Raw genomic sequence first — 25,722 nt, 5'->3', positions numbered from 1 at the left:
TATAAGGACACATGTACACGAATGTTCATTGCAGCACTGTTTACAATAGCAAAGACTTGGAATCAACCCAAATGCCCATTGATGATAGACTGGATTGGAAAAATGTGGCACATATACACCATGGAATATTATGCAGCAATCAGAAATGATGAGTTTGTGTCATTTGTAGGGACATGGATGAATCTGGAGAACATCATCCTCAGCAAACTGACACAAGAACAGAAAACGAAACACCACATATTCTCACTCATAGGTGGGTGATGAAAAATGAGAACACATGGACACAGAGAGGAGAGTACTAAACACTGGGGTCTATTGGGGGTAAATGGGGAGGGCCAGTGGGAGGGGGAGGTGGGGAGGGATAACCTGGGGAGAAATGCCAAATGTGGGTGAAGGGGAGAAAGGAAGCAAAACACACTGCCATGTGTGTACCTATGCAACTGTCTTGCATGTTCTGCACATGTACCCCAAACCTAAAATGCAATAAAAAATTAAAAAAAAAAAGAAAACAGCCATGATGCAAACTGCCTGTGATGAGGGCCATGTAGCAAGGAACTGAGGGGTTCAGTTCTACAACTGTAAGAAACTGAATTGGCCAATAAGCACATGAGCTTGGAAGAGGTAGCTGAACTCCAGAAAGGACTGCAGCCTCTGAGACCCTAAGCAAACAACCCAGTAAAGGCATGCCCAGACTCCTGGTCCATGGAACTGTGAGATAATCAATGGGTGTTCTTTTAAGCCACTGAGTTTATGATAATTTGTTACACAGCAATAGATAATATGCTTAGTTTAATAGAGGCCCCTCTCCCTCTCTTCTAGACAGTGATAATTAATGGCTAATGAGAAATCCATATCAGCAGGTCTCATAACTCCTGCAAGGGGTCCTCTCAACATCCACAGCTTCTTAAAAATTGAGAAACACTAACACAGATGTCAAGATGGTGGAATAAAGGCTCTCAGAGGCTTTCTCCTCCTGTCTCACGTTCCTAGATGCTCAAAGGTTCATCCCATGGCCCTTTACTATCCCAACTCCCTTTTCCTTTAAAGGTTTTTAAAGAGCTACTCTGGAACCTAAATACTGACCTTCCTTTAGGGTCCTCTTCTGGATGAAACAAAAATTAACCACAAGAAAAAGCTCTGCTCTTTGCCCAATACACATCGATGGAAATGCAAATGGCAGGATTGGTTGTCAAAGTGAGACATTTGAGCTCTTCGGTCATATTTCTTACAGGAATGGGTCCCCTGGCAGCGTGAGAGGGTTTCACTAGAACTATCACCGTTAGATCCCAGACCCTTGGAACTTTGAGACCCAACTGCCTCCCTGAGTCTCTGTCAAGCCAGGGCTTTGGAGAGTGTCCAGGGCTCTGGAGTAAAAACTCCACATCATGTTGCCATTCAACATTTCTGTTATTCACAGGTGTGTGCTGAAGTACAGGGGCGTGTTTGGGAAAGGGAGATGGTAGAAGTGGGGATGGCTTACAGCCAAGTCTGAGGGGGACACAGCCTGTGAGCCCTGGGTGGGGAGATGTGGTCAGGACAGTTGGAGAGGAGAGGAGGGACAGACTGAGAGGCCCTGGGGAGAGTACTCCTCCTTCCCAGAGACTGGATGACTTGTGGGATAAGAAAGTGGATTCCCACTAGCAGAATACTTACAAGATAAAGAACATTAAAAACAGGTAGGAGGCATCCTGATTCCCTAACCCAAAAGTGGGGCCCAAAAGATTTCCCTGTCATTTGTAGCTAGGAGAGATGATCCAGGTCAGTTAGAACAATGAACTGCTGGTCTTTGGGAAATTTTCTATGCACTGCAAGGCAACAGGAACAAAACTCAGAGACATCTAGGGCCAAGGCTGCTTAGGTGGAACTCCCACTCCAAGTTTGCCCATCCAGCCAAATGGGAGTTCTTCAGCCTATGCTTGGACACCTCTAATACCAGGGGCTCGTTACTCTCAGGAGGAGCCTCTTTCTACTTCATGGAATTCAGATGGTTAGAAAATGAGCTTTCTTATCATACCCGCATTTCTTCCCCATGAAATTCCTGCATCATTCCTAGCTCTGCGCTTGGACACACATTGATCCCCATAAAATAGACATAAGCAGCTACCCCTGCCCCTTCTTCCACAGTAGTGCCCTCTGCACTCCCTCCTCCTGCTCCCTACTGAGCTTTCTTTCCCCTTTGAAAGATCACTCAGATGATGTGGTTGCAAGTCCATTCCACAGACCCAGACTGCATGCCTACTGTGTGCAGCTAAGCATGGCTTTCCACGCTACAGTGGCTATAGGGTAGGTGGAACATCTCTGTCCTCTGAAGATCTTCAGATGCAACACATGAAAAGTGATATATTTAGAGCCAGAAGTGAATGTGTCAGCAATGACTGTGTAACAAACCACCTCAAAACTTAATGACTAAAAACAACCAATTATTATAGTTCACAAATGTGTGAGTCACCTGGGTGGGTCTGTGGATCTGTGCCATGTCCAGCCAAGCACAACTAGAGTCTCACTCATGCATCTCAGACAGCTGGAGGGCTGGCCATTGGCTCGCTACTGGCTGAGGTGACTAGGGTGATAGGGACATCATGCAGCAGCGCCTGCCCAGGCTGTGCTCATAGCAGGCATGAGCCACCGTGCCCGGCCGAGGTCTTTTTTTTTTTTTTTTCTAATTAAACAAAATAATAAAAGTGAATCCAACCAGAAGTTGTGGTTAAATAAATCCTGGTATATCCATGAAATGGAATACTGTTTGACAACTGAAAATGAATTAAATATTATACAAAAAACACCTTGGGAGAATCTTCACGACAGAGTGGAAGAAAGAGTGTCAGCAAACACTAAGTATATTCGGTATAACTGCAATATTTGTGAGTATGTGTATTTGCCAAAATTGTAAGTGTGGTTATTCTGGGCAATATGATTACTGTTTTTCTTTTCTCATCCATTTATTTGTGCACATGCGATGAAGGTGTGTGTGTGAAGCTCTATATTTTCCAAATTTTCCGTCATAATCACACGCTACTTTTATAGAAAATGAAACTTAGCAATAAATAAATGCAACACCAATGAAGAGAAAACACTTAAATATAATTTATATGACTTTATTAAGATATTTTTAGCTGTAGGAAACATCAGAAAAAAACACACTTGCCCAGCACTTCATTGCTGTACTTTGGGTTTTTATCAAATTCAGCTACATTTGACATAAGCATTAATTATCTTCTCAAATATACCACCCACCAATTTTATAGCATCATTCTTTTTCCCCAAAGCAAGAAATCATATGCTGTTCTCAGTGCACTCCAAGCCATTCATTCATTTCACCTATGTTCTGAAGGTACAAAGGTTCCGCTTCTTTAAACACAGAAGGTGACATCTATGTAGCATGGACAGAGATGAGGACCGACCATTATTGGTAAAGGATCGATTGCAACCATCTACAGAAGCCAAAAGATAAAGTGAAAACTGCCATTTGAAGTAGAGGCAGTGGCAGGACCACCTATGAATCCCATACTCCAAAGCAGGCCACTTTTCTAACTAAGAAAAGTAACATAGAATGCCAGCCTGTCCACATGTCCTCTGAAAGGTGGCCCATGTCATCCTGATCGAAGACACTGGAGGAGGCACAATACATATTCAAAAATCTTTACTGACTAGTGATTTGATTATTTTTATTTAAGAAAAATTGTTAAAGCATTCTAGGGCTGATTAATTTATACAAAGTATTTCCTTAATAAGAATAAAATGAATTTAACGCTGATTCTGTTTTCAAGTTTGGAACGGATTAGGGAATCGTTACCTTATTTCCCACCCACTTCTCAATGTGTTTTGGATTTGTGGGCTTTCTTAACTCGCCCTTTTTTCCCAAAGCATTTCCGGTAGCCATAGGCACAACATTTAAAGGCAATGAAGGCCACTGTCAGCACGATGGCCAGGAGGAAACCAATCACATCCAAGGAATGGTACTGGTACCAGGTGAGGTCGTGGGCTGCAGGTCGCAGGTGTGGCGCGCCCTTGTGCCTCATCACAAACTCCACCCAGAACACTGCCAGGTCCAGTGGCTCCACCGGGCGGTCCTTGTGAAGGCTGGAGAGGCGCATGATGTTCTCCTTATAGCTAAACACAAAGACAGTTTCGTTATGCCTGGAACACCTGTGGTCATGAACAATCCTCCCTTTATGCTTGCTGCCAGCGAGGAAGGCTACTAGATTTTCCAAACTTGGGAAAGGAAATCTGTTTCTATTATTGTTGTTGTTGTATTTAGATACAATCTCGCCCTGTTGCCCAGGTTGGAGTGCAGTGGCACAACCATAGCTCACTGCATCCTCCAGCTCCTGAGCTCAAGCCATCCTCCCACCTCATCCTCCAGAGTAGCTGGAATTACAGGCATGCACCACTATGTCTGGTCAACTTTTAAATTTTTTGTAGAGACAGGGTCTCACTGTGTTGCCCAGGCTGTGTTACTATTATAACCTGAAAGGGAACCACACACATATTCTTAATAAATGTTCTTGATCTCTTTAAAAAAAGGAAGAGAAGGAAAGAAGAAATCAAGGAAGGGAGGCAGGAAGGGAGGGAAAAGAAAGACCAAAATTATATTTCAGAAATATTTTAACCTTGCTTCTACTTTTCTTCTTTTTAGTGATATTTTTGTGAAAATTTTCATTATACTTTCATATAGTAAAATGAAGAAAGGAAAATATCATGTCAGAAATTATAAACAGTCTGAAGTTTGTAAACAACCACCTCTGGCCAAAGTAAAAGCCATCTGTAAGTGCCAAAATCAAGGTGATGATATATTTGTAATTCAGTCATTGAAACACTAAGCTGTGCCTGTGCAGCCACTTGGTGCAAAATGGATTTCTGTTTACTCTGGGCAGTGTTGATAGCCCAATCAGAACATCTCAATCCAAGATGGGTTAGGTGCTTCAACCCGTGGTGCTAGAGGTATGAAGAGGGGACCGAGGAGGAAGAGGAGAGGAAAAAGGAGGAGAAGGTAGAAACGGGAGAAGAAAGAAAAAAAAAGACCCTCCTATTCAGGACTCATCATGATCGCTGTTGACTGATAGAGTTTGGATATCTGCCCACACTCAGATCTTACGTTGAGTTGTAATCCCCAATGCTAGAGATGGGGCCTGGTGGCAGGTGTTTGGATCACAGTGTTGGATCCCTTGCGGCTTAGTGCTGTCTTCCTGACAGTGAGTTCTTTCGAGTTCTTGTGAGAGCTGGTCATTAAAAAGCATGTGACTCTTTCTCCCCAACTCTCTCTCTCGCACATGCTTTTGCCATGTCACATGCACGCTCCCGCTTTGCCTTCTGCCATGAGTAAAAGCTCCCTGAGACTCCCCCAGCAGCCAAGTGATGTCAGCACTATGCTTCCTGTATAGCCTGCAGAACCACGAGCCAATGAAACCTCTTTGCTTTATAAATTACCCAGTCTTGTGTATTTCATTACGGCAATGCAGGAACAGCCTAATTAATACACTGTCTTTAAACATATCTGTAGTGTTATTTGGAAACATTATTATAATGTAATATTAGTACTGGGCTATAAATCATGTTAAACATCATCTTCCTTTTATATAAATCTTAAGATGGTTTTTCTTGGAAGCTTCTTTCTTTTCTTTTTATTATTATTATTTTTAATGAGATGGAGCCTCGCTCTGTCGCCCAGGCTGGAGTGTGGTGGCACAATCTCAGCTCAAAGCAACCTCTCCCTCTCGGGTTCAAGTGATTTTCCTGCCTCATCCTCCCAAATAACTGGGATTACAGGCACACACCACCATGCCTGGCTAATTTTTTTTTTGTAGAGATAAGGTTTCTCCATGTTGGCCAGGCTGGTTTCAAACTCCTGACTCAAGTGATCTGCCTGCCTCAGCCTCCCATAATGGGATTACAGGAGTGAGCTATTGCACCTGGCCAGAACTTTCATTAATTCATTCAATAGTTATTGAGCACGTATTATGGCCTGGTTTTCTGCATAAACTGATGTTTGAAGATTTTCCACTTCTTTTTATTTTGTGCAGGTACTGTCCCAGCTCAGAGTGTTGGAATCATGGAGATTCACAGTCGGACAGAGATGGCTCAAAAATGAATAGATGAAAGTTAGTTAATAACTTGAGCTCACTGATTTGTGCTTTTTAAAAACTAATGTATTAGGGAACTTTCACCAAGTCATTCTTAGGTTACAAGAAGTTATCTATACCCCTGAAAAAGGAGTCAAAATTATATTAACAATGTGAGCCTCAAGAAGGAGCGGCATCAGCTCAGGGAAGAAGTCAGGTTTTAATGATATTGATGTATGATCAGCATGTCCTGATATTGAGGTGGACAGAAGAAGTTGCTGGAAGGAAGAAATGGGAGCACACCACCCAGCCCTCTAGGCACCTGACTTTTCTTTCTTTTCTTTCTTTCTTTCTTTTTTGGGTCAGGGTCTCACTCTATTGCCCAGGCTGCTGGAGTGTGGTGGCATGATCATGGCTCACAACAGCCTCCAACTTCTGGGCTCAAGCAATCCTCCCACCTCAGCCTGTTGAATGGCTGGGACTACAGGCTTGTGCCATGGTGCCCAGCCAACTTTAATCTTTTATCCAGTGGCACCACACACACATTAGAACCTCAAAGGTGGGAAGTCAGTCATCAGTCCTCCCCTGTTATCCCTTGCTCAAGCTGGTGTGCCCCCCTGTGTTCTATTCCCTCTCATCTGAACGTGCTCCAGCTCTTCCCATCTGTCTTCCGGGCTGCTACTTCCTTTGAAAGGAGGTAACCACAGGAGAAAGCAACTGACACTCTCATAAACACACACACACACACACTCATTTGAATGCACATGTGTACACCCACACATGAGCACAGCCACGTGCACAAACACGCATGCACATATGCACAAGGAGCTTCACATCTCTTTTCTTTATAAATTACCCAGTCTTGGGTATTTCTTTACAGCAATGCAAGGACAGCCTAATACACGGTCTTTAAATATACCTGTAGTGTTATTTGGAAACATTATTATAACGTAGTATTAGTGTTTGGTCATAAATCATGTTAAACATCATCTTCCTATTAGGGTCTTGGGGTGTTTATAGGCACAGCATGGGGGCATGGGCATTGTTGGATTTCATCCAACAATAAATCCAACCATCTATTGCTGGATGAAACCCACCGTTGGCCACCACCTCTTCCCAGAATGTTCTGAGAAGCCCATTACCAGTGAGCCTGACAGTAATATAATAACTTTCACGCAGAAATCACTTGCCCTTGAAGCATTTTCAGGGCCACGTTGGAATAACTTTGCCTTTGCTTTTATGTGAAGCCTTTGTCTGTGATATCTTATAGCTCCCTCATTCATAAACTCCATGGACAAAATTTCTCACAGGTTCCAGTGCTGCGAAAAGCTGTACTTCTAAGCATTTGAGTTGTTTTTCTCTCAAGGATACTTCTTATAATAGAGCACTTCTTTCTGTGCAGTAATGTATGGATCAGATATCTATTATGTCAACTTTTTTATATAAATTGGCATTTTATATCTACCAGGGGAAATACAATTTTAAATAAATTCTAAGATAAATTATATAGGAATTAAAGGATCCTTTTATAAAGTGAATAATAACCTCTAAATTATCTTACTTATAAACCCAGGTCAGGCATGGTGGCTCATGCCTGTAATCCCAGCACTTTGGGAGGCCGAGGCAGGTGGATCACCTGAAGTCAGGAGTTTGAGACTAGCCGGGCCAACGTGGTAAACACCATCTCTACTTAAAAAATACAAAAATTATCCCAGCACTTTGGGAGGCCGAGGCGGGTGGATCACGAGGTCAAGAGATCGAGACCATCCTGGTCAACATGGTGAAACCCCGTCTCTACTAAAAATACAAAAAATTAGCTGGGCATGGTGGCGCGTGCCTGTAATCCCAGCTACTCGGGAGGCTGAGGCAGGAGAATTGCCTGAACCCAGGAAGCGGAGGTTGCAGTGAGCCGAGATCACGCCATTGCACTCTAGCCTGGGTAACAAGAGCAAAACTCCGTCTCAAAAAAAAAAAAAAAAAATACAAAAATTAGCCAGGTGTGGTGGCAGGCACCTGTAATCCCAGCTACTTGGGAGGCTGAGGCAGGAGAATTCCTTGAACATGGGAGGTGGAGGTTGCAGTGAACCAACATCACACCACTGCACTCCAGCCTGGGTGACAAGAGCAAGACTCCATCTCAAAAGAAAAAAACCCAAATTTTTATGTATTTGTTTTCATGTTTGAAACAATGCTATTAAATGCTACATAAATGTTTTCATATTTGAAACAACTTATCATGAATGCCACGGCCGAAGTACAGTGTTCTTCCATATCTTCTGTGTTACCTTTTGTCATTGATGACTGCCTTTAGGGCATTTTCTAAATCTTCAGAAGTCATTTCAAGAACATTCAGGGTGATGCCAGCTCCCTTAGTCTCCATGCGCTTTGCATTGTCCATCTGATCACCAAACAAGGGCATCATAACCATGGGAACGCCATTGCATATGCCTTCATAAATACCGTGGGAGCCAGAATGGGTGATAAAGGCACGAGTCTTCGGGTGACCTGAGGTGCAAAATAGGGAGGATGCCAGCAGTCACGTCTCTGAGTTTCACAGTCTGACACATCTAAGTTCTGAAAACACTCCAAAGACTCGGTGTTACTCACAAGCTCTTGCAGAAATTTCCAGAAGAAAATGTGGGTTGAGATGCCCCACTAGATAAAAAGCAATGTAGGGGGGCCGGGCGTGGTGGCTCACGCCTGTAATCCCAGCACTTTGGGAGGCTGAGGCGGGTGGATCACGAGGTCAAGAGATCGAGACCATCCTGGTCAACCCGGTGATACCCCGTCTCTACTAAAAATACAAAAATTAACTGGGCATGGTGGCGGGCGCCTGTAGTCCCAGCTACTCGGGAGGCTGAGGCAGAAGAATTGCTTGAACCCAGGAGGTGGAGGTTGCAGTGAGCCGAGATTGCGCCATTGCACTCCAGCCTGGGTAACAAGAGCGAAACTCCATCTCAAAAAAAAAAAAAAAAAAAAAAAGGCAATGTAGGATATGTTGGCCGTAACATTTTCAAGCTCAACAATCCTTTAGAATAGCTGTGCTTAAGCCATTTTGTTAATCTGACCCTCGTTTGACCCACACATCCAGTCTCCCAACATACCAAGCAGATCATTTTGGGGTAGCCACTTAACAAGTATCGTATTGTTCGCAAGATTCGATGGTCGGGTTCCAGTGTACCGCCACAAGACCTTGGAGGACAAAACAGATGGTAAAGAAAGAACATACTACGACTAAAAAAATAAATCTGCTATACTAACTAGAAAGAGGGGGTCCTCTGAAGGAATTAACCCTCGGCAGAGTGGGAGACTCAGTACTATGAAGGCTTCGGAGGACTGGCAACTTTCGGTGTCTTGTTTTGGAGGTTTAGTTGGTGTGTGCACTACATGAATTTGTGAAAATTTATCGAGCTGTGCACTTCAGAGTTTTTCACTTTCCTGAACTTCAAGGGAAAGCTTACTTAATAAAACAAGTGGATGTAGAGCTATAACAGCAGAAATATAAGACATACATTCAATGTCCTAACCAACAGCTTTTTGGAGAAATACTTCTACTTAATATGAAGAAGCAATATCCTATTTATTTTATTTTTAAATAAAATTCTCCCTAATACACTTTTGAGTCTCTTAGAAAAAATCAGCCTTCCGAGTGCAGTGGATCATAGTTTTAAGAGAGTATTTGAGAGTCAAACTGAAAACAATGACAACCACCACAACCAAAAGCCTTTGGGTGAATAGTTGGGAAGCGGCAGGGAAAAGCTGAGTCTGAAGTTCCAGTAAGAGAATTAATCTAGAAGCTGGAAGTCTGGGGCTAGAGCTCCTGCGAAGCCATAGTATAGAATCTGCTTACTGTCTGAGGGATTTTGCCCAAAGCATCAGCAATTTCCATAGCTTTCTTCTCTGGAATTTCTGAGACCATCGATCCCAAAGAGAAAATCACAACTCCATGTTCTCCAGAAGCATTAATGTAGGCTTCAAATTCCTAGACCCAGAAGAGACATTTTCAGTTAATTTTTTTCTCATATTCTTTGAGGACTACATACAGTAAGTTATGAATTACGTATCTTCCTCTTAAAATATTAAAGGCACATGTGTTTGAAATAGAGTAAAAAAAATTAACATGTAAGTTTTATAGTATTTTCCTCTCCTTTACTTTTAAAGGAGGAAGGCTTCTTGCTTACAGAATTATCTATGGGCTTCTTCCTTGAGATGCAAAATCCAGGTAATGTGCTAATTTTCCAAAAGAAAAGCACAGGTACATGCACACACCTGTACATACACAGTGATAATTCCACTTAGAGGACACAGAGCAAGGCATCAGCGTTAGGGAAGGGAAGAGCTGGGAAGGGCGTGGTCCCTTTAAATGGAAGGAAAGTGCTGGCTAGAAGAGGGTGTGGTCCCTGGTGAGGGCTCCACCTCCAGGCCTATGCCCACAGACCTAGGCAAGGACAGGCATTTTTGTTTTCGTGCCCAAATGTTGCATTTTCCAAAACCACCCTCACCTGATACATCCCCATACTGTGCCTACAAAAACCCCAAGACCCTAGCAGGCAGACTCACAGGCTGGGTGTCGAGAAGAACTCACCAACAGGCACTGGCACATTGGTAGGCCACCGACCAGCAGAATGATGTAGAGTTTGGCTGAGGCATTTGGAGGAGGACCTAGGCCAGTAAGCAGCCCAACTCCAGGGAAAGCCTTCCCACTCCATCCCCTTCTCACTTCCCCCATCTTTTGAGAGCCGCCTTCACTCAATAAATCCTTGCACTCATTTTCCAAACCCAGGTGTGATCTGATTCTTCTGGTACACCAAGGCAAGAACCCCAGGATACAGAGAGCCCTCTTTCCTTGGGACAAGGTAGATGGTGTAATTGAGCTAACACAAGCCACCTATAGATGGAAAAACTAAAAGAGCACACTGCCACACACCCACTAGGGCTTCAGGAGCAGTAAGCATCCACCTCTAGACACTGCCGTGGAGTCAGAGCCCCACAACCTGCCTGTCTGTATGCTCCCCGAGAGGTCTGAGCAGCGGAGAACTGAGAAAGTGAGCCATGTCCCATGTCACATGACCTGTGAGGGAGACAAGGACACTTTTTCTGTTTCATTAGCATGGCAATTCTTTTCCCAGTGTAGATTTTCAGTGGTCCAATGAATCTCCCAAGAATCTCTCAAATTGTTTTATGGGTTTATTTTATTATTATGTATTTTTTACTTTAAGTTCTGGAATACATGTGTAGAATGTGCAGGTTTGTTACACTGACATACATGTGCTGTGGTGGTTTGCTGCACCTATTGACCCATCCTCTAAGTTCCCTCCCCTTGCCCCGTAACCCCCAATAGGCCCTGCTGTGTGTTCTCCCCACTGTGTCCATGTGTTCTCATTGTTCAACTCCCACTTATGAGAACATGTGGTGTTTGGTTTTCTGTTCCTGTGTTAGTTTGCTGAGGATGGCTTCCAGCTTCATCCATGACCTTGCAAAAAACACAGTCTTATTCCTTGTTATGGCTGCATGGTATTCCATGGTGTATATGTACCGTATTTTCTTTACCCAATCTGTCATTGATGGGTGTTTGGGTTGGTTCTATGACTTTGCTATTGTAAATAGTGCTGCAGTAAACATGCATGTGCATGTGTCTTTATATTAGAATAGTTTGTATTTCTTTGGGTATATACCCAGTAATATGATTATTGGGTCTAACGGTTTTATGTTTCTAAAAAATACTGAGGGCACTAATAAGATTGTGTGATGTGGCAGGGCTTGCCCAGAACTGAGGGGTTCCCTGGGACATGTGACTTACAGTGCTAGAACCTGAACAGTCCTGGGGAAGCCAGGATGCTGGTCACCCTAGATGTGAGACACCCTAGATGCTGAGACCTCTGACAGGGCTCAGCAAACACAGTTTGCACAGCTGGACTCCTGCCAAGCCTGATTTGGAACATAACCAGGAAAGCCCCAGACACTGACCATCCTTCCCGCAAGGTAAGCCCCATCTCCCTGCCACCCTCACCAGCCCCAGGCCTTCGTGAGTCCTCTGACTGGTAAGGGCTGTGTCTTGGCCTTTTCCCTGGGGCGAGTCATCCTCTCTACCACCATGCTGCATTTCTGGTTTGTAGTAAGAACATCCTGAAGATGGTTTTTGTGAAATCCTTCCTCCCCAGGGTCTGCACCACATCTCTCTCCTCTCTATTCCCAAGTGCTCTTCAAGCTCTTTCTTCTGAGTGATGGTAAATGGCTTGCCTAAATTTCCTAGGGCCTGTGCTCCCTCATGAAACCCACTCTTTACTCTGAAGCTCATCTGGAAAGGGCTAAGTCTAAGTACTCCTCCTTGTACACCCTCCCATGTCCACTCAGCAGTCAGCAGGATGTGATTCACACAAAATTGAACCCACAGGTCCATAAAGGTCCGAAGTTAAATAGCTGGATATCACGAAAGTTTAAATGGCACAAAAGTTCAGCTAGAGATTCACGCAGGGCAAACTGCAGAGAAGTTGTTATCATGGCCAATTCCTACCTGAACCAGCTCTTATGAGGCTCAATAAAGGTGAAGTCCATCCCCTACTTGGCAAAGCATCCCTTAAACTTTGCCCTGACTTCACAGCTACTGGAATAACCAGAGTGAAGCAACATATTAACTGAAAATAACACTCCAATCCCCATCATTGATTCCCTTCCAAAAAAAAGATGAGATCCCCCTGAATGAGAGAATTTCCCTGCTCTGATGAGACTTCCCCACCCAAAATGAGACATATAACTCCAAAATTTTACTAAGAATTTTATATTTTAGCTTAGGCTTTTAATAAGATTTCCCCTTCCCAAATGCATTTCCTTTTTCCAGAATTCTTCTTTAGCACTTAGACACCATGTTGGACACCTGTGACTTCACCATGATGCATTCTCAGGAACCCACATGTGTCTCCACCTTCCCTGCTCCCAAGCTTTCCTCTCCTGGCCATCTCGAAGTCTCTGTCCTCACTAATCTTACATTTGGTTATTTTTCTCAGACTTAACATTGTGATTGTCATCTGCAAATCACTGCTGTCTCACCCTGTCAGGTGAGCGACATCCTGGAATTCTTGAGTTTCATTCCTTTTCTCCCGAAGTGGCTCCACTATCCCTTTTCCTTCAGACACACCAAAGACATGCCAGTGCCAGGCTGTGCTTTCTCTGTGGACTTCTTTGTGCAACATAGGTTTTTATCTTTCTTCTTAAAAGTTCAGGAGTTTTATCAAGAGTATTGAGCATAGGACAATTACCACAAGAGGAAGGGAAGTCTAAAGTAGCATTTTTAGTTAACAAAGGAAAAAATAAAAATAGTAACTTGATCAACCAGTAAAAATCCAGAAAAGGGAGAAAGGCAAAGTCAACTAAACATAGTAAACCGAGAGAGTTTCAATCAAACCTATCAATTGTTAGATTCAAACAGGCAAAATGCACTGTTAAAGCAACAGTCTAACCAGATTAAAAATACCAGCTCTATGTTGTTTAAAAAGGAAGAAAGTTTGAAGACAAAGCAGTACTAGAGATGTGCCAGGGAAGTGTAAACAAAAATCATACAGGAGTGGTGATATTAATATCTAAAAAGTGGAATTTCAGATTAAAACATGCAACAAGACAAAGAAGGTTACTAAGATACAATTTACGAAGATACTTTCACACCTAAGCCTGCTTGCACCAAACAAGGCAACAACCAATATGCAGTCCACACAATTCACCACTTAGACATTTGTGGTTATGTCAGTAAATGCCAGAAAGGTGGCTGGTGAAGTTCGGTGACTCCCCTATAAACATCCTCACATAAAGAAGGAAATTATTTAAATCAATAAAGACTATTGCCAGAAAACCATGCCTAACATAATTCAAAATAAGGAAATGATAATCAGTTTCTATTAAAATAGCAGCAAAATGGAAATCTTTCTTATTGCCAAAATTATTCAACTGTTTTTAGAGATTCTAATAAATTCAATAATCCTGATATTTGGCATGGAATTTAGAACAGAAGAAACCAAAATTTCGTTATCAGCAAATGACTGCCTATTATTTTTACTATGAAAATCAATATTTTAATGAGATACCTGAATAGTGAGTAATCAGCTAGAGACAGAAATGGAAAAAATAACATTCACAGTAGTGACCCAAAAAACCTGTAAAACACTTAGGAAAAGATGATTGAGAAAGAAACAGAACAAATGTTTTTTAAACTACGAAATATTTTATCTTTTTAAAGGAAGTGTTTAAAGTCACAACAACAAAAAATCCTGGAATACAAATTGTAATGTTCCTCTGTGGGGAACTAGATTAGATCCCTAGTGGAATACACTGAGTGTGGTACACGAATACCATGAAATACTGTTTCATAGTTTAAAAAGTAATAATATTTAAGACTGGAGTAATATCCATGACATATTGGTAAGTGAGCAGTGGGGATGCACTGTTACTCTATTTTGTAGAAAAAAACAAAAAATTCTGTATGTGTGTATATATATTGGTATGTAACCGCTGGAGTACAAAGAACTATAAAGAACTGTTGGGGAGTGCTCTCTACCCAGTAACTCCACCTCAGTTGGCACCTTTCTTCTCATTCATTCATTTATCACATATTTGGTGAGCACCTATTCTGTGCCTTAGATGCTGATATTTATGGGGTGCCAAACACATGCAGACCCACTGGCAGGTGTTGAGGAGGCAGTATCCAGTGGATGTGATAATGCAAAGTCACACGTGCCCCACGTGGCTCATGATGTGAAGCAGACAGTCAACAATTATCTAAGTGAAATGACTGCCATATTTGATGTGCTATGAAGGAAACTGCACAGGAAATTTTAAAAAGTAACGTGCAAGTTATGTTGGAGGTATAATGAAAATAAGGTCTGGTGCTCTCCGAGGGTGGTATCAGTCCCCTTAATGGGAGCCAGACTCAGCACTTGGGAAGTACCTGGGCTGCCAGTAGATCCTCAGCCAATCTTCAAAGGATAAATGAATGAACGCTCATGGAAACGTCACGTCCTCAAAGAGTCCTTCCCTAGCCCTCCACCTGAAGAAGTCTCTCCTGTTCTTCTCTATCCTCTCTGCTGAGATTTAGATGAGGATGTGAATGCTACTTTTTTGCATACTTCAAACTCTGTAGGTGAAAAATGAATGTAATAGCATGAGAATGAAACCCACGACCTTTCTGTATCATGTCAGAATCTGACTGGTGATTCACTCATTGGAAGAGAAGGGACTGCAGGATCCAGCTTCTTAATGGAATATTTAGAAACTGGAGTTTTAACCAGGATCACAAAGGCAACTTGCATTACCAGTATCTATCATCAAAGAATGATTTCATCAATCCTGAACTTTGTCTGCCTGGCTGAATCCAGGGCAAGGTGCAGGCTTCAATTACGTTTTCTGCAAGGTGCCCCAAACCCAGCATTCTGTGCTTATGGCATTTAACAGCTTGTTGTTTCTAACTGATTACTATCCACTGGAGCACACGGAGTAAAACGTCCAAGCCATGCTTTCCCAAGATCTCAGATACAAAGAAATCATCCAGAAGATGATGCCAAAGACAGACTCAGGCCTAGGAGACAGAAATCAACAAAAGAGGCCATTTTAAACTATCTCGGCATGCTCGCTCTGCATATATCTGGGGCTAGTTAATCAGTCCAAAGCAATACCTCTGAAAGAACACATGCATGTAAAGGTCCCACTCCAATACACACCTGGGATAGTGGATTTTTGAGAAGGCAGTTGATCCCACCAAGAAAAACCATATTGGGCATAATGGGCCTGGGGTAATCCTTCACAAAATCACGTCTAAACAGCCAGATAGATGCAGAGCTCAATAGGTCCTGGACAGTTACATCTCTCTGAAGGAATTCTGAGGCAAGGGTTGCATACGGGGAATAAACAATGTTGCACAGAAAGTTCTGTGTTAAGCCAATGAGCATGTTCTTCACCCGCTGCAGGAAGGTCATGTGATCTGAGTTAGCAGACAGAGGCGCCGGTACGTAGGAGAATGGCTTGGGGCACTGGGTAGCCTCAAATTCCAGGCTGCATGGCAGTGCATGCAAGAAGAATACAGTAGGCAGAGACAGGTGCTGGGCCACGATGGGGCCACAAGGAAGGAAAGGATCTGTCAGCATGACATCAAAGCTGCTTTCCGCCAGGAAGGCCATGAGCTCCTTGTTGTGCAGTAAGTGAGAACAGCCAGACAAAAGCATAGCTGAGTCCTTTTTTATTTTCTTGTATGTTTTGATCACACGCTGCAGGAAAGAATCATTCTCAAAAACATTATGCCCAAGACTAACAAAAGACTCTTTCACATCCTCCTTTTGGAATGGCACAGGGTATGTCTTCAAGGTGTAAAAAGCTCCCTCTCTGATGTACATCGAGGCATCAGGTGCTAGGACCACTATTTCATGTCCCCTCTGCTGCAGCTGCTGGATGGTCCCAAGCATGCTTAGCCAATGGCTGCCATCCACTGGGACCAACAGTATCTTCCCAGCATGGGACACCACCGGGCCCAGCACACACAGCAGCAGGCCCAGGACAAGCTGGCGTCCGCCCCGGGACTCCGCAGCCATGGTGACTTTGCTCCTGCCAGAGGTTTGCCCTCTCGTACTTATACAAATGGCAAGAATCAATCGATAGACCGAGTTAATGTTTGATTGCATCACATGACTATAAAGCTGTCAGTCCACAAAGGTAGCAGGGAGTTCACTTTCAGAGAAAAGAAGGGGGAGCTTTACTAGGTTTCTTGATAGGCAACAACAGTTGAACTGGCTGAAGTTTCATACGCAAATCACATTCTTGAGTGAATACAGCGAAGTAGCTCCAGCACCTCTGGATCCATTAAATTAGTATTTCCATGGACCAAGAAATGTTACCAGAGGGGTTACCATTAGGCTTCTTTTTCAGAAATTAAACAGAAAGCTTTTTAGAAAGCCTTTTAGAAAGAAAGGAACGCAACATCACAACCCTCGCTTTCGCCATGGAAACCTGCTGAGAGCGCCCGCTCCACAGCTCCCCAGGCACTGCCTGCTCACTTGCATCATGTGTTGCATTCCTTCATCCAACAAATATTTATTGAGTCACAGCACAGTGTGAGGTCTTGAGGCTGCAGGAGAGCCCACCGCACGAGTCTCACGTGCCATCCTCAGAACTCACGTGCCATCAGGAGAGCCAGACTCACCATTTAAACAGATGAGCAGGGACTTAGAATTCACGCTAGGAAGGAAATGAACAGGAGGGTAGGGGTGGGACGTGCTGGGGTAGAGAATGACCAGAAATGGAAATTCACAGGAGGTCCACATTCACGGAGCTCTTCCCCAAGGACAGGTCTGTATTTAAATAGTGTGAACCTCAAAGAGCGAGTCCTGTAACATAGATCTTGAGTAGCTAACTGGACCTGGATTTACAATCGAGCCAACTAGCCGTTTACTCTGAGTGTCCTGAAAACCTGTAAATTTTTATAGTTGAGGTTTTCAGCCCTCACCTGAACCAACCAATCAGAGCTCACCCACCTCAGCCACTCAGGGCTCAGCTTCATCAATCAATCAGAGCTCAGCTGTAATAACCAATCAGAATGCACCTGCATTGACCGATCAGAACTAAGCAAGTTTCCAGCCTTCATTTGCATAAACAGACCTGATTGGGAACCTGGGAAGGAACTTTTTGCTATAAAACCTGCCTTCCTTGTGTTCTCTGGCATTTGCCTTCATTGTATACCAGATGCTGTTAGTCCGTGGTTTGCAAACTGTTCACTAGAACCAGATCTCTCTCCTCCAAATTCATTTTCAGAGAGCTTTTGTTCAAAACAAGAAACCAAATAGATAAGCAAATTCGATTAAGTTAGATTGTACTCATTACACTGACCCAAGGTCCAGGGGAAATAAGGCATTTTGGGAAATGCTGATGACTGAGTTGAAGGTAAGGGAGAAAGACGACAAAAGCAGTAATTCAAATTTGTATGTATTGAGCATGGACTCTGGGGCAAGTACTGCGCAGCCAGAACTGTAAGCCTTTCACTCTTTTCTTTTGGGATATACCACTATTCTATACAATCCCAAGATAACTGCACAGATCCCAACATTTTAACCATACACATCACTGGCCAGACATACCTGGGGGATGTGCTTGGAGGATCATATAGAAACAGCTAACTAAAGCTTTGGTGCCCTGTGGGGCATATTAACAGGTACCTCTCTTCTGCTACTTAGAGCTGAAGCTTTCCCCCACACCCAATCACTCTTTATTTTTTAGGACCAAGATTCTGGACAAGCAGAAAAGACAGCAATGCTTTCACTCTTTGTTGTATCCTTATCTGCAATTCTGAAATTCACAGTTCAATTTAAATCTTAAGGATGATAATTCTTCTAAAGTCTCAATGCCATGTGAGTTCATTTGCAGATTATAGAGAGCAAAAGGGCTATAAACACACAAGTCACCACTGTAATGATTTTATGACTTTCAAGGCTTCATGCAGAGCTTCCAAGCTTTTTGAGGCTGCTGCTGCTGCTGTGTATTTGGATGGTTTGGGGCCACAGCTCTGTCCCTGACCAGAAAATATTTACTAATCTGAATAGTAGCCAGTTCACATTCATGCTCATGAATTACAACAGAGAACCACTACTGAGCAATCCAATAAATCTCTGCTCTGGAACCAAAGCAGAATCCATTGTTAATTCCCTTATCCACCAAATATTTATGGAATGTGTGAGCCCTACTATATGCCAAACACTATGCTAGGAACTGGGGCCAGAAAGCCAAGTTAGAAATGGTCTCTGCCTGTAAGGAGGGGTCAGGTGAACAGAGACAAACTCACGACTAGGCAATTACAGGGCGTGGTGCTCTGGGGCCTGAGAAATCACACAGCAGGGCAGCAACGTGATGATCTTGCTTTGGGGGCTACTAAAGAGTGAGATGTCCATGGCAAGTATTTCTGGAATCCTTTCAAAGGTATTTTCTTTTTAAGCTGAAGACAGAAGTTAATAGGCCACCACTTGACACACTCCCATCTCCTTTCATCAAATCAGAATGAAGGGGCTTGCTATTTAAGGAGCAACATAAACATGTCCATTGCCCTGTCGATCATCTACAGGACCCTCCAGGGAAACAAAGCCCGTTCCTTGAATCTCCACAGCATTTGGTTCTGTTCTGCCTTGTATCTTTTAGCAGTTTGCATATCTGTTCTTGCTATTAGACTATAGCTATATCCTATACATATATTCCTTACGGGCAAGATTTTGGCTTTGGAATCACCACTCAGGTGACAGTTCATAGTTTTGCAGACAGTAAGCACTCTGGACATGTTTCTGTATAGAAGTGACTTCCCTTCTCTTTTCGTTCTAGACCCTGTAACCAAGCAAGCAAGTAAGTGCTGAATCTGGATGTTTCTACAACTGTTTCTCAGACCCAGCTGCTGTGATTCGATTTCATCGCCCCAGCCCTCCAGTTCCCCAACCCCCAGTTGTCCCTTCTGACTCACTGCATCAGCTGCCCCCTGCACAGATCTACCCCACCACCACTTCTGGCACGTTGGTCAGCAGCTTCCTGGGCCCAAAAGAAAATTCAGACTCCTCAGCCTTGCTCTCAAAACTCTGGGACAGACCCCAGCCCACCTATCCAAGCTCATTCCTCCTCTTTTGCCCTTCTGCTTGCCTCCTCTGTCTTTTCCCTTCCAGCCATTTTGGATCACTTGCTGTTCCCCAAACTTGCTTCGATGTTCCCAAATTGCTTTGTTCACATTGAACTCTACCCCTGACCAGCTTTTTATGACCGTTCATTGCGTGCTTACCAAGTGCCAAGTCCCAGGTTTCAGGTTCTGTCACTAGAGGTTATATAAACTCAGCAGTTTGTTCTGGTGAGATAACACACACCCATTAGATCTATCACCCTTTATGAACTCTTAGAAAGTTCATTTGTTAATCATTTCGCCTTAGAACCGAATGACCTTTACTAATGTGTTGCCTCACAATTTTTCAAAGCAAAGAATCCAGTGTCAAAAAGAGTAAGGAAGAAGTGAAGAGAATTCAAATCTCAAAAAAATGTCCCCCCCAAATTCATGGTGATGATATAGCAGTTCTAGTGAAAATAATCACCTTATCCCAAGTTTATCCCCAGTGCTATAAACATGGCCTGCAAGTCTTAATGGTTTCGATATAGTAAATAGTGCTGTATTTCCTTTTGTCTGAGAGGATCTCCCTGGTGTTTGTTTTAGCCATCAAGAAAAGTGAGTAACACACACAGCTGACCCTCCATATCCTTGGGCCTCACATCGGCAGATTCAGCCAACAGCAGATTGAAAATATATGGGAGGAAAAACAATGACCAAAAAATATATACAAATAAAAAACCAATGCTGTAAAACAACTATTTACATAGCATTTGCATTTATTAGGTAAAAGTGATCAAGAGATAACTTGAGGTTTATAGGAGGATGTGTGTAGGTTATGTACAAATACTGTGCCATTTTGTAAAAGGAGCTTGAGTATCTAGATTTTGGTATGGAAAAGAGGGTATCCCTTCAGAATACCAGTGACTAGTGTTCTAAACTAGCAGTTATCAAAGTATCAGCCAGGAAATCCTAGGGATCCCCAAGAATTTTTCAGGAGAATTTGCAAAGTCAAAACGATTTCCATAATAATGCTACTTGATTTTTTTCACTGTCATTCTCTCACAAGTGTACAGTGGGGTTTTCCAGAAGCTACATGGGTGATATGTAATATTGCAGTAGATTGAATGCAGAAGCTGACATGAGAACCCAGCTCTCTATTAAGCCACGTACTAAAGAGAGGTGCAAAAAATGTAAAACGATGCCACTCTTGTCACTAATTTGTTTCAAAAGAAGTAAATAAAAATATGATTTCTTAGTGTGTCATTGGTTTGTTCTTATTAAATTGCCCAATTAATATGTCTTTAAAAAATTTTTTAATCTCGAATGCAGTACGTATGATAGATATAATCCACATAAACAAACTAAAATGGACCCTGGGACTGTAACAATAGAGAACTGCGGTCCTAGACAACAGGATGTCTTCAGCCCCGGTCAGACTAAACTCACTCCCACCACCCTCTTCCTTCCTGTGGCCAAGGAAAAAGCTAATATAAAGCTGACTTTAAGAAGAACTAAAACAGATTTACAAGAAAAAAAACAAACAAGCCCATTCAAAAGTGGGAGAAGGATATGAACAGACACTTTACAAAAGAAGACATACATGAGGCCAACAAACATGAAAAAATGCTCATCATCACTGGTCATTAGAGAAATGCAAATCAAAACCACATTGAGATACCATCTCATGCCAGTTAGAATGGCGATCATTAAAAAATCTGGAGACAACAGATGCTGAAGAGGATGTGGAGAAATAGGAACACTTTTACACTGTTGGTGGGAGTTCAACCATTGTGGAAGACATTGTGGTGATTCCTCAAGGACCTAGAAACAGAAATTGCATTTGACCCGGCAATCCCATTACTGGGTACATATCCAAAGGATTATAAATTGTTCTACTATAAGGACACATGCATACGAATGTTCACTGCAGCACTGTTTACAATAGCAAAGACCTGGAACCAACCCAAATGCCCATTGATGATAGAATGGACAGGGAAAATGTAGCACATATACACCACAGAATACTATGCAGCCATAAAAAATGATGAGTTCCTGTCCTTTGTAGGGACATGGATGAACCTGGAAACCATCATTCTCAGCAAACTGACACAAGAACAGAAAATCAAACACTGCATGTTCTTACTCATAGGTGGGTGTTGAACAATGAGAACACAAGGACACAGGGAGGGGAGCATCACACACGGGGTCTGTCGGGGGGCGGGGGGGAAATAGGGGCGTGACAGCAGGGGGTGGGGAGTTGCGGAGAGATAGCATGGGGAGAAATGTCAAATATAGGTGATGGACAGGAAGGTAGCAAATCACACGGCCATGTGTGTACCTATGCAACAATCTTGCATGTTCTTCACATGTACCCCAAAACCTAAAATGCAACAAAAAATACAAAAATTAAAAAGACAAGAAAAAAAGAAAAACAGTTCTTCAGGCAGCCAATGTCAAGTGCCTCTCCTTCCCTCAACCTCTTTCCCACCCTTCTTGGAGACCTCGACTGGGCAGGGGCCTGGGCCTGGAGTGGGTGTGGCTGGGAGAGTGGGCGGGGTCTGGTCGTCGAGCATCACAGAGCCACACAGAGCAAGGCCAGTCCCAGGAGCACTGCATACTGAGATGCTAGGGGCTCCTAGGCCTCGACCAATGAGATGTGGTGGCGTCATAAGGTGCGTTCCTCTTTGCTGCCCACGTCGCCTAGCACTCAGGCTCAGGGGCTGGCAGTCGTGCCGCTCACTGCGCCAGTGGCCCACAGGCCATCCTGGCTATCCAGCATGGACTACTACGAGGTGCTGGGCCTGCCCAGGCCATCAAGAAGGCCTACCGCAAGCTGGCGCTCAAGTGGCACCCGGACAAAAACCCCAAGAACAAGGAGGAAGCGGAGAGGAGATTCAAGCACGTGGCCGAGGCCTACAAGGTGTTGTCGAACTCCAAGAAACGCGACATCTACGACCGCTATGGCGAGGCGGGGGCGGAGAGTGGCTGCGCCAGCAGCGGACCCTTGGAGGACCCCTTCGAGTATGTCTTCAGCTTCCGCGACCCGGCCGAGGTCTTTAGGGAGTGTTTTGGCGGCCAGGACCTATTCTCGTTTGACTTCTTTGGAAACCCACTGGAGAATATTTTTGGGGGTCGGAGGAACTCCAAGGGAAGCAGAAGCAGAGGGTCGGCACCCCTTTTCTCCACCTTCAGTGAATTTCCAGCTTTTGTCTCAGCTCAAAAACGGAAGACTGCTAGAGGCCTGTATATTAGTATTCATCTTTTATAAAAGGGTTTGATAAGGTTTTCAGAGTGGAAAAGGGGGGCATTTCGTCTGCTGCAAAGATGACTATCTTGAGATCCTTAAAATGAATTCCCTCCATGGAATTACTTGTACCTCTGACCAAGCATGCCAGAGGAGGAAAAGCATGACCCTGTAAGCCCCAGGAGACCTGGAGACCTGTGACCATCTCAGTAGGGTCCAAAAATCCAAAATGCCAGACATTTTTTTCTGGTTGGAGCACCACACAGCTGGTTTTAGTTCAGCTTACATCACACACTGGAAAGCATCTGGAAGAGGAAATGATCCTTTCTGTCCATCATCTTCTTCTCCTCTGATTCCACTTTCTGTCTCCAAACAGGTAGAGAGACTTCCCCATCTTGGAAAATCATTCATTCACACAACAGCTTGCCTTTCTGGGAATTTCTAATTCCACTTTCTTGTCACATTTCTCAGTAAATGCAGATTCATTTCCTTTTCTCAGAGTTTCCTTTAAACCCTTTCAGTATAACTTCAATCACCACAAATCTTATATTAGTCTGTTCTCACACTGCTATAAAGACATACCCAAGACTGGGTAATTTATAAAGTAAAGAGGCTTAATTGACTCAGTTCCACATGGCCGGGTTGGGGGCACCTCTGGAAACTTAAAATTGTGACAGAAGGTGAGAAAGAGGCAAAGGTACGTCTCACATGGCAGCAAGCAAGAGAGAAACAAAGAGGAAGAGCTTGTGAGTGAAAGGGGAAAAGTCCCTTATAAAACCATCAGCTCGGGCCAGGCGTGGTGGCTCATGCCCACTTTGGGAGGCTGAGGTGGGTGGATCACGTGGTCAAGAGATCGAGACCATCCTGGTCAACATGATGAAACCCCGTCTCTACTAAAAATACAAATAATTAGCTGGGCACAGTGATGCGTGCATGTAATCCCAGCTACTCAGGAGGCTGAGGCAGGAGAATTGCCTGAACCCAGGAGGTGGAGGTTGCAGTGAGCTGAGATCACGCCATTGCACTCCAGCCTGGGTAACAAGAGTGAAACTCCGTCTCAAAAAAAAAAAAAAAAAAAAACCATCAGCTCTCATAAGAACACAAACACATTCAGTACGATGAGAACAGCATGGGGGAAACTGCCCACATGATCCAATCACCTCCCACCAGGCCCCATCCTTAACACATGGGGATTATGGAAATTACAATTTGCGATGAGATTTGGGTAGAAATGCGGAGTCAAACCATATCATTCTGCCCTGGCCCCTCCCAAATCTCATGTCTTTTCACATTTCTAAACCAATCGTGCCTTCCCAACAGTCCTCCAAAGTCTTAACTTATTTCAGCATTAACTCAAAAGTCCACAGTCCAAAGTCTCATATGAGACAAAGCAAGTCCCTTCCCCCATGAGCCTGTAAGATCAAAAACAAGTTAGTTACTTCCAAGACACAATAGGGGTACAGAAATTGGGTACATGTTCTCATTCCAAATGGGAGAAATAAAGGGGCTACAGACCCCATGCAAGTCCAAAATCAGGTAGGGTAGTCATTAAATCTTAAAGCTCCAAAATTATCTCCTTTAAATCCATGTCTCACATCTAGGTCATGCTGATGCCAGAAGTGGGCTCCCACAGTCTTGGACAGCTCTGATACTGTGGCTTTGCAGGGTAAAGCCCCTCTCCTAGCTGCTTTCAGAGGCTGGCATTGAGTGTCTGAGGCTTTCCCAGGCACCTGGTGCAAGCTATGTTCTGGGTTCTGGAGGATGGTGGCCTTATTCTCACAACTCCACTAGGCAGTGCCCCAGTGGCAACTCTGTGTGGGAGGCTCCAACCCCACGTTACTCTTCCACACTGCCCTAGCAGAGGTTCTCCATAAGGGCTCCACCCATGCAGCAAACTTCTGCCTGGACATCCAGACATTTCCATACATCCTCTGAAATTTATGTGAAGGTTCCCAAACCTAAATTCTTATCTTCTGTGTACCCGCAGGCCCAGCACCACAGGGAAGCTGCCAAGGCTTGACGCTTGTACCCTCTGAAGCAATAGCCTGAGCTGTACCTTGGCCCCTTTTAGCCATATCTGGAGCCACTGGGACACAGGGCACCAAGTTGTGAGGCCGCACACAGCAGGGGATGCCTACACCCAGCCCACAACATTTTTTTTTCCTTCCTAGGCCTCAGGCCTGTGATGGGAGGGTCTGCTGCAAAGGTCTCTAACATACCCTAGGGCCATTTTCCCCATTATCTTGGCAATTAACATTTTGATCCTCCTTATGTAAATTTATGCAGCCAGTTATTTCTGCAGCCAGCTTGAATTTCTCCCCACAAAATGGGTGGTTTTTCTTTTCTACCACATGGAGAGGCTGCAAATTTTCCATACTTTTATGCTCTGCTTCCCTTTTAAACATACATTCCAATTTCAGATCATCTCTCTCAAGTTCAAAGTTCCATAGATCTCTTGGGCAAGAGGAAAATGCCACCAGTCTCTTTCTAAACCATGGCAAGAGTGACCTTTGCTCCAGGTCCCAATAAGTTCCTCATTTCCATCTGAGACTGAGTGTGGACTTCATTTTCCACAGCATTATCAGCATTTGGTCAAAACAGTTCAGCAAGTCTCTAGGAAGTTCCAAACTTTCCCACATCTTCCTGTCTTCTTCTGAGCTCTCCAAACTGTTCCCTCTGCCTGTTACCCAGTCCCAAAGTCACTTCCACATTTTCAAGTATCTTTATAGCAGTAACCCACTCTTGGTGGTACCAATTGACTATATTAGTCCATTCTCACACTGCTATAAAGACATACCCAAGACTGGGTAATTTATAAA

The 25,722-nt window shown here is 43.7% G+C and overlaps 2 protein-coding genes and 1 long non-coding RNA gene across 7 annotated transcripts in view; 2 read left to right on the top strand and 1 right to left on the bottom strand.

The window, feature by feature from the left end:
- Positions 1 to 3,079: 3,079 nt before the first annotated feature.
- The window catches only part of LOC100405984 (UDP-glucuronosyltransferase 1A6), a 61,638-nt gene continuing 38,995 nt past the window's right edge, over positions 3,080 to 25,722 (bottom strand). For 4 of the 5 annotated variants that reach the window (XM_008999725.5, XM_008999724.5, XM_008999722.4 and 1 more), the window contains 4 exons: positions 9,910 to 10,041; positions 9,164 to 9,251; positions 8,345 to 8,564; positions 3,080 to 4,110 (listed from right to left, as the gene is read on the bottom strand). In XM_008999725.5, the coding sequence (XP_008997973.1) occupies positions 3,813 to 4,110; positions 8,345 to 8,564; positions 9,164 to 9,251; positions 9,910 to 10,041 (738 nt within the window). In that variant the 3' untranslated portion in view covers positions 3,080 to 3,812. Of the gene's footprint in view, positions 4,111 to 8,344; positions 8,565 to 9,163; positions 9,252 to 9,909; positions 10,042 to 15,763; positions 16,643 to 25,722 lie in introns of those variants that run through there. The other variant, XM_008999723.4, reaches the window with a different exon arrangement.
- On the top strand, positions 17,252 to 20,398 carry LOC118154699 (uncharacterized). Its single transcript, XR_004744914.3, has 3 exons — positions 17,252 to 17,381; positions 19,395 to 19,415; positions 20,263 to 20,398. It is a non-coding gene; the product is annotated as an uncharacterized LOC118154699 (long non-coding RNA).
- On the top strand, positions 22,369 to 22,998 carry LOC100406349 (dnaJ homolog subfamily B member 3). Its single transcript, XM_078328860.1, is given in 3 exon segments — positions 22,369 to 22,467; positions 22,470 to 22,790; positions 22,793 to 22,998. Coding segments are annotated over 3 exon segments (414 nt in total). The 5' UTR covers positions 22,369 to 22,436; the 3' UTR covers positions 22,855 to 22,998.

Source organism: Callithrix jacchus, chromosome 6 (assembly GCF_049354715.1).
Source record: "Callithrix jacchus isolate 240 chromosome 6, calJac240_pri, whole genome shotgun sequence".
Lineage (NCBI taxonomy): Eukaryota > Metazoa > Chordata > Mammalia > Primates > Cebidae > Callithrix > Callithrix jacchus.
This window is presented reverse-complemented; position numbering and strand designations above follow the sequence as displayed.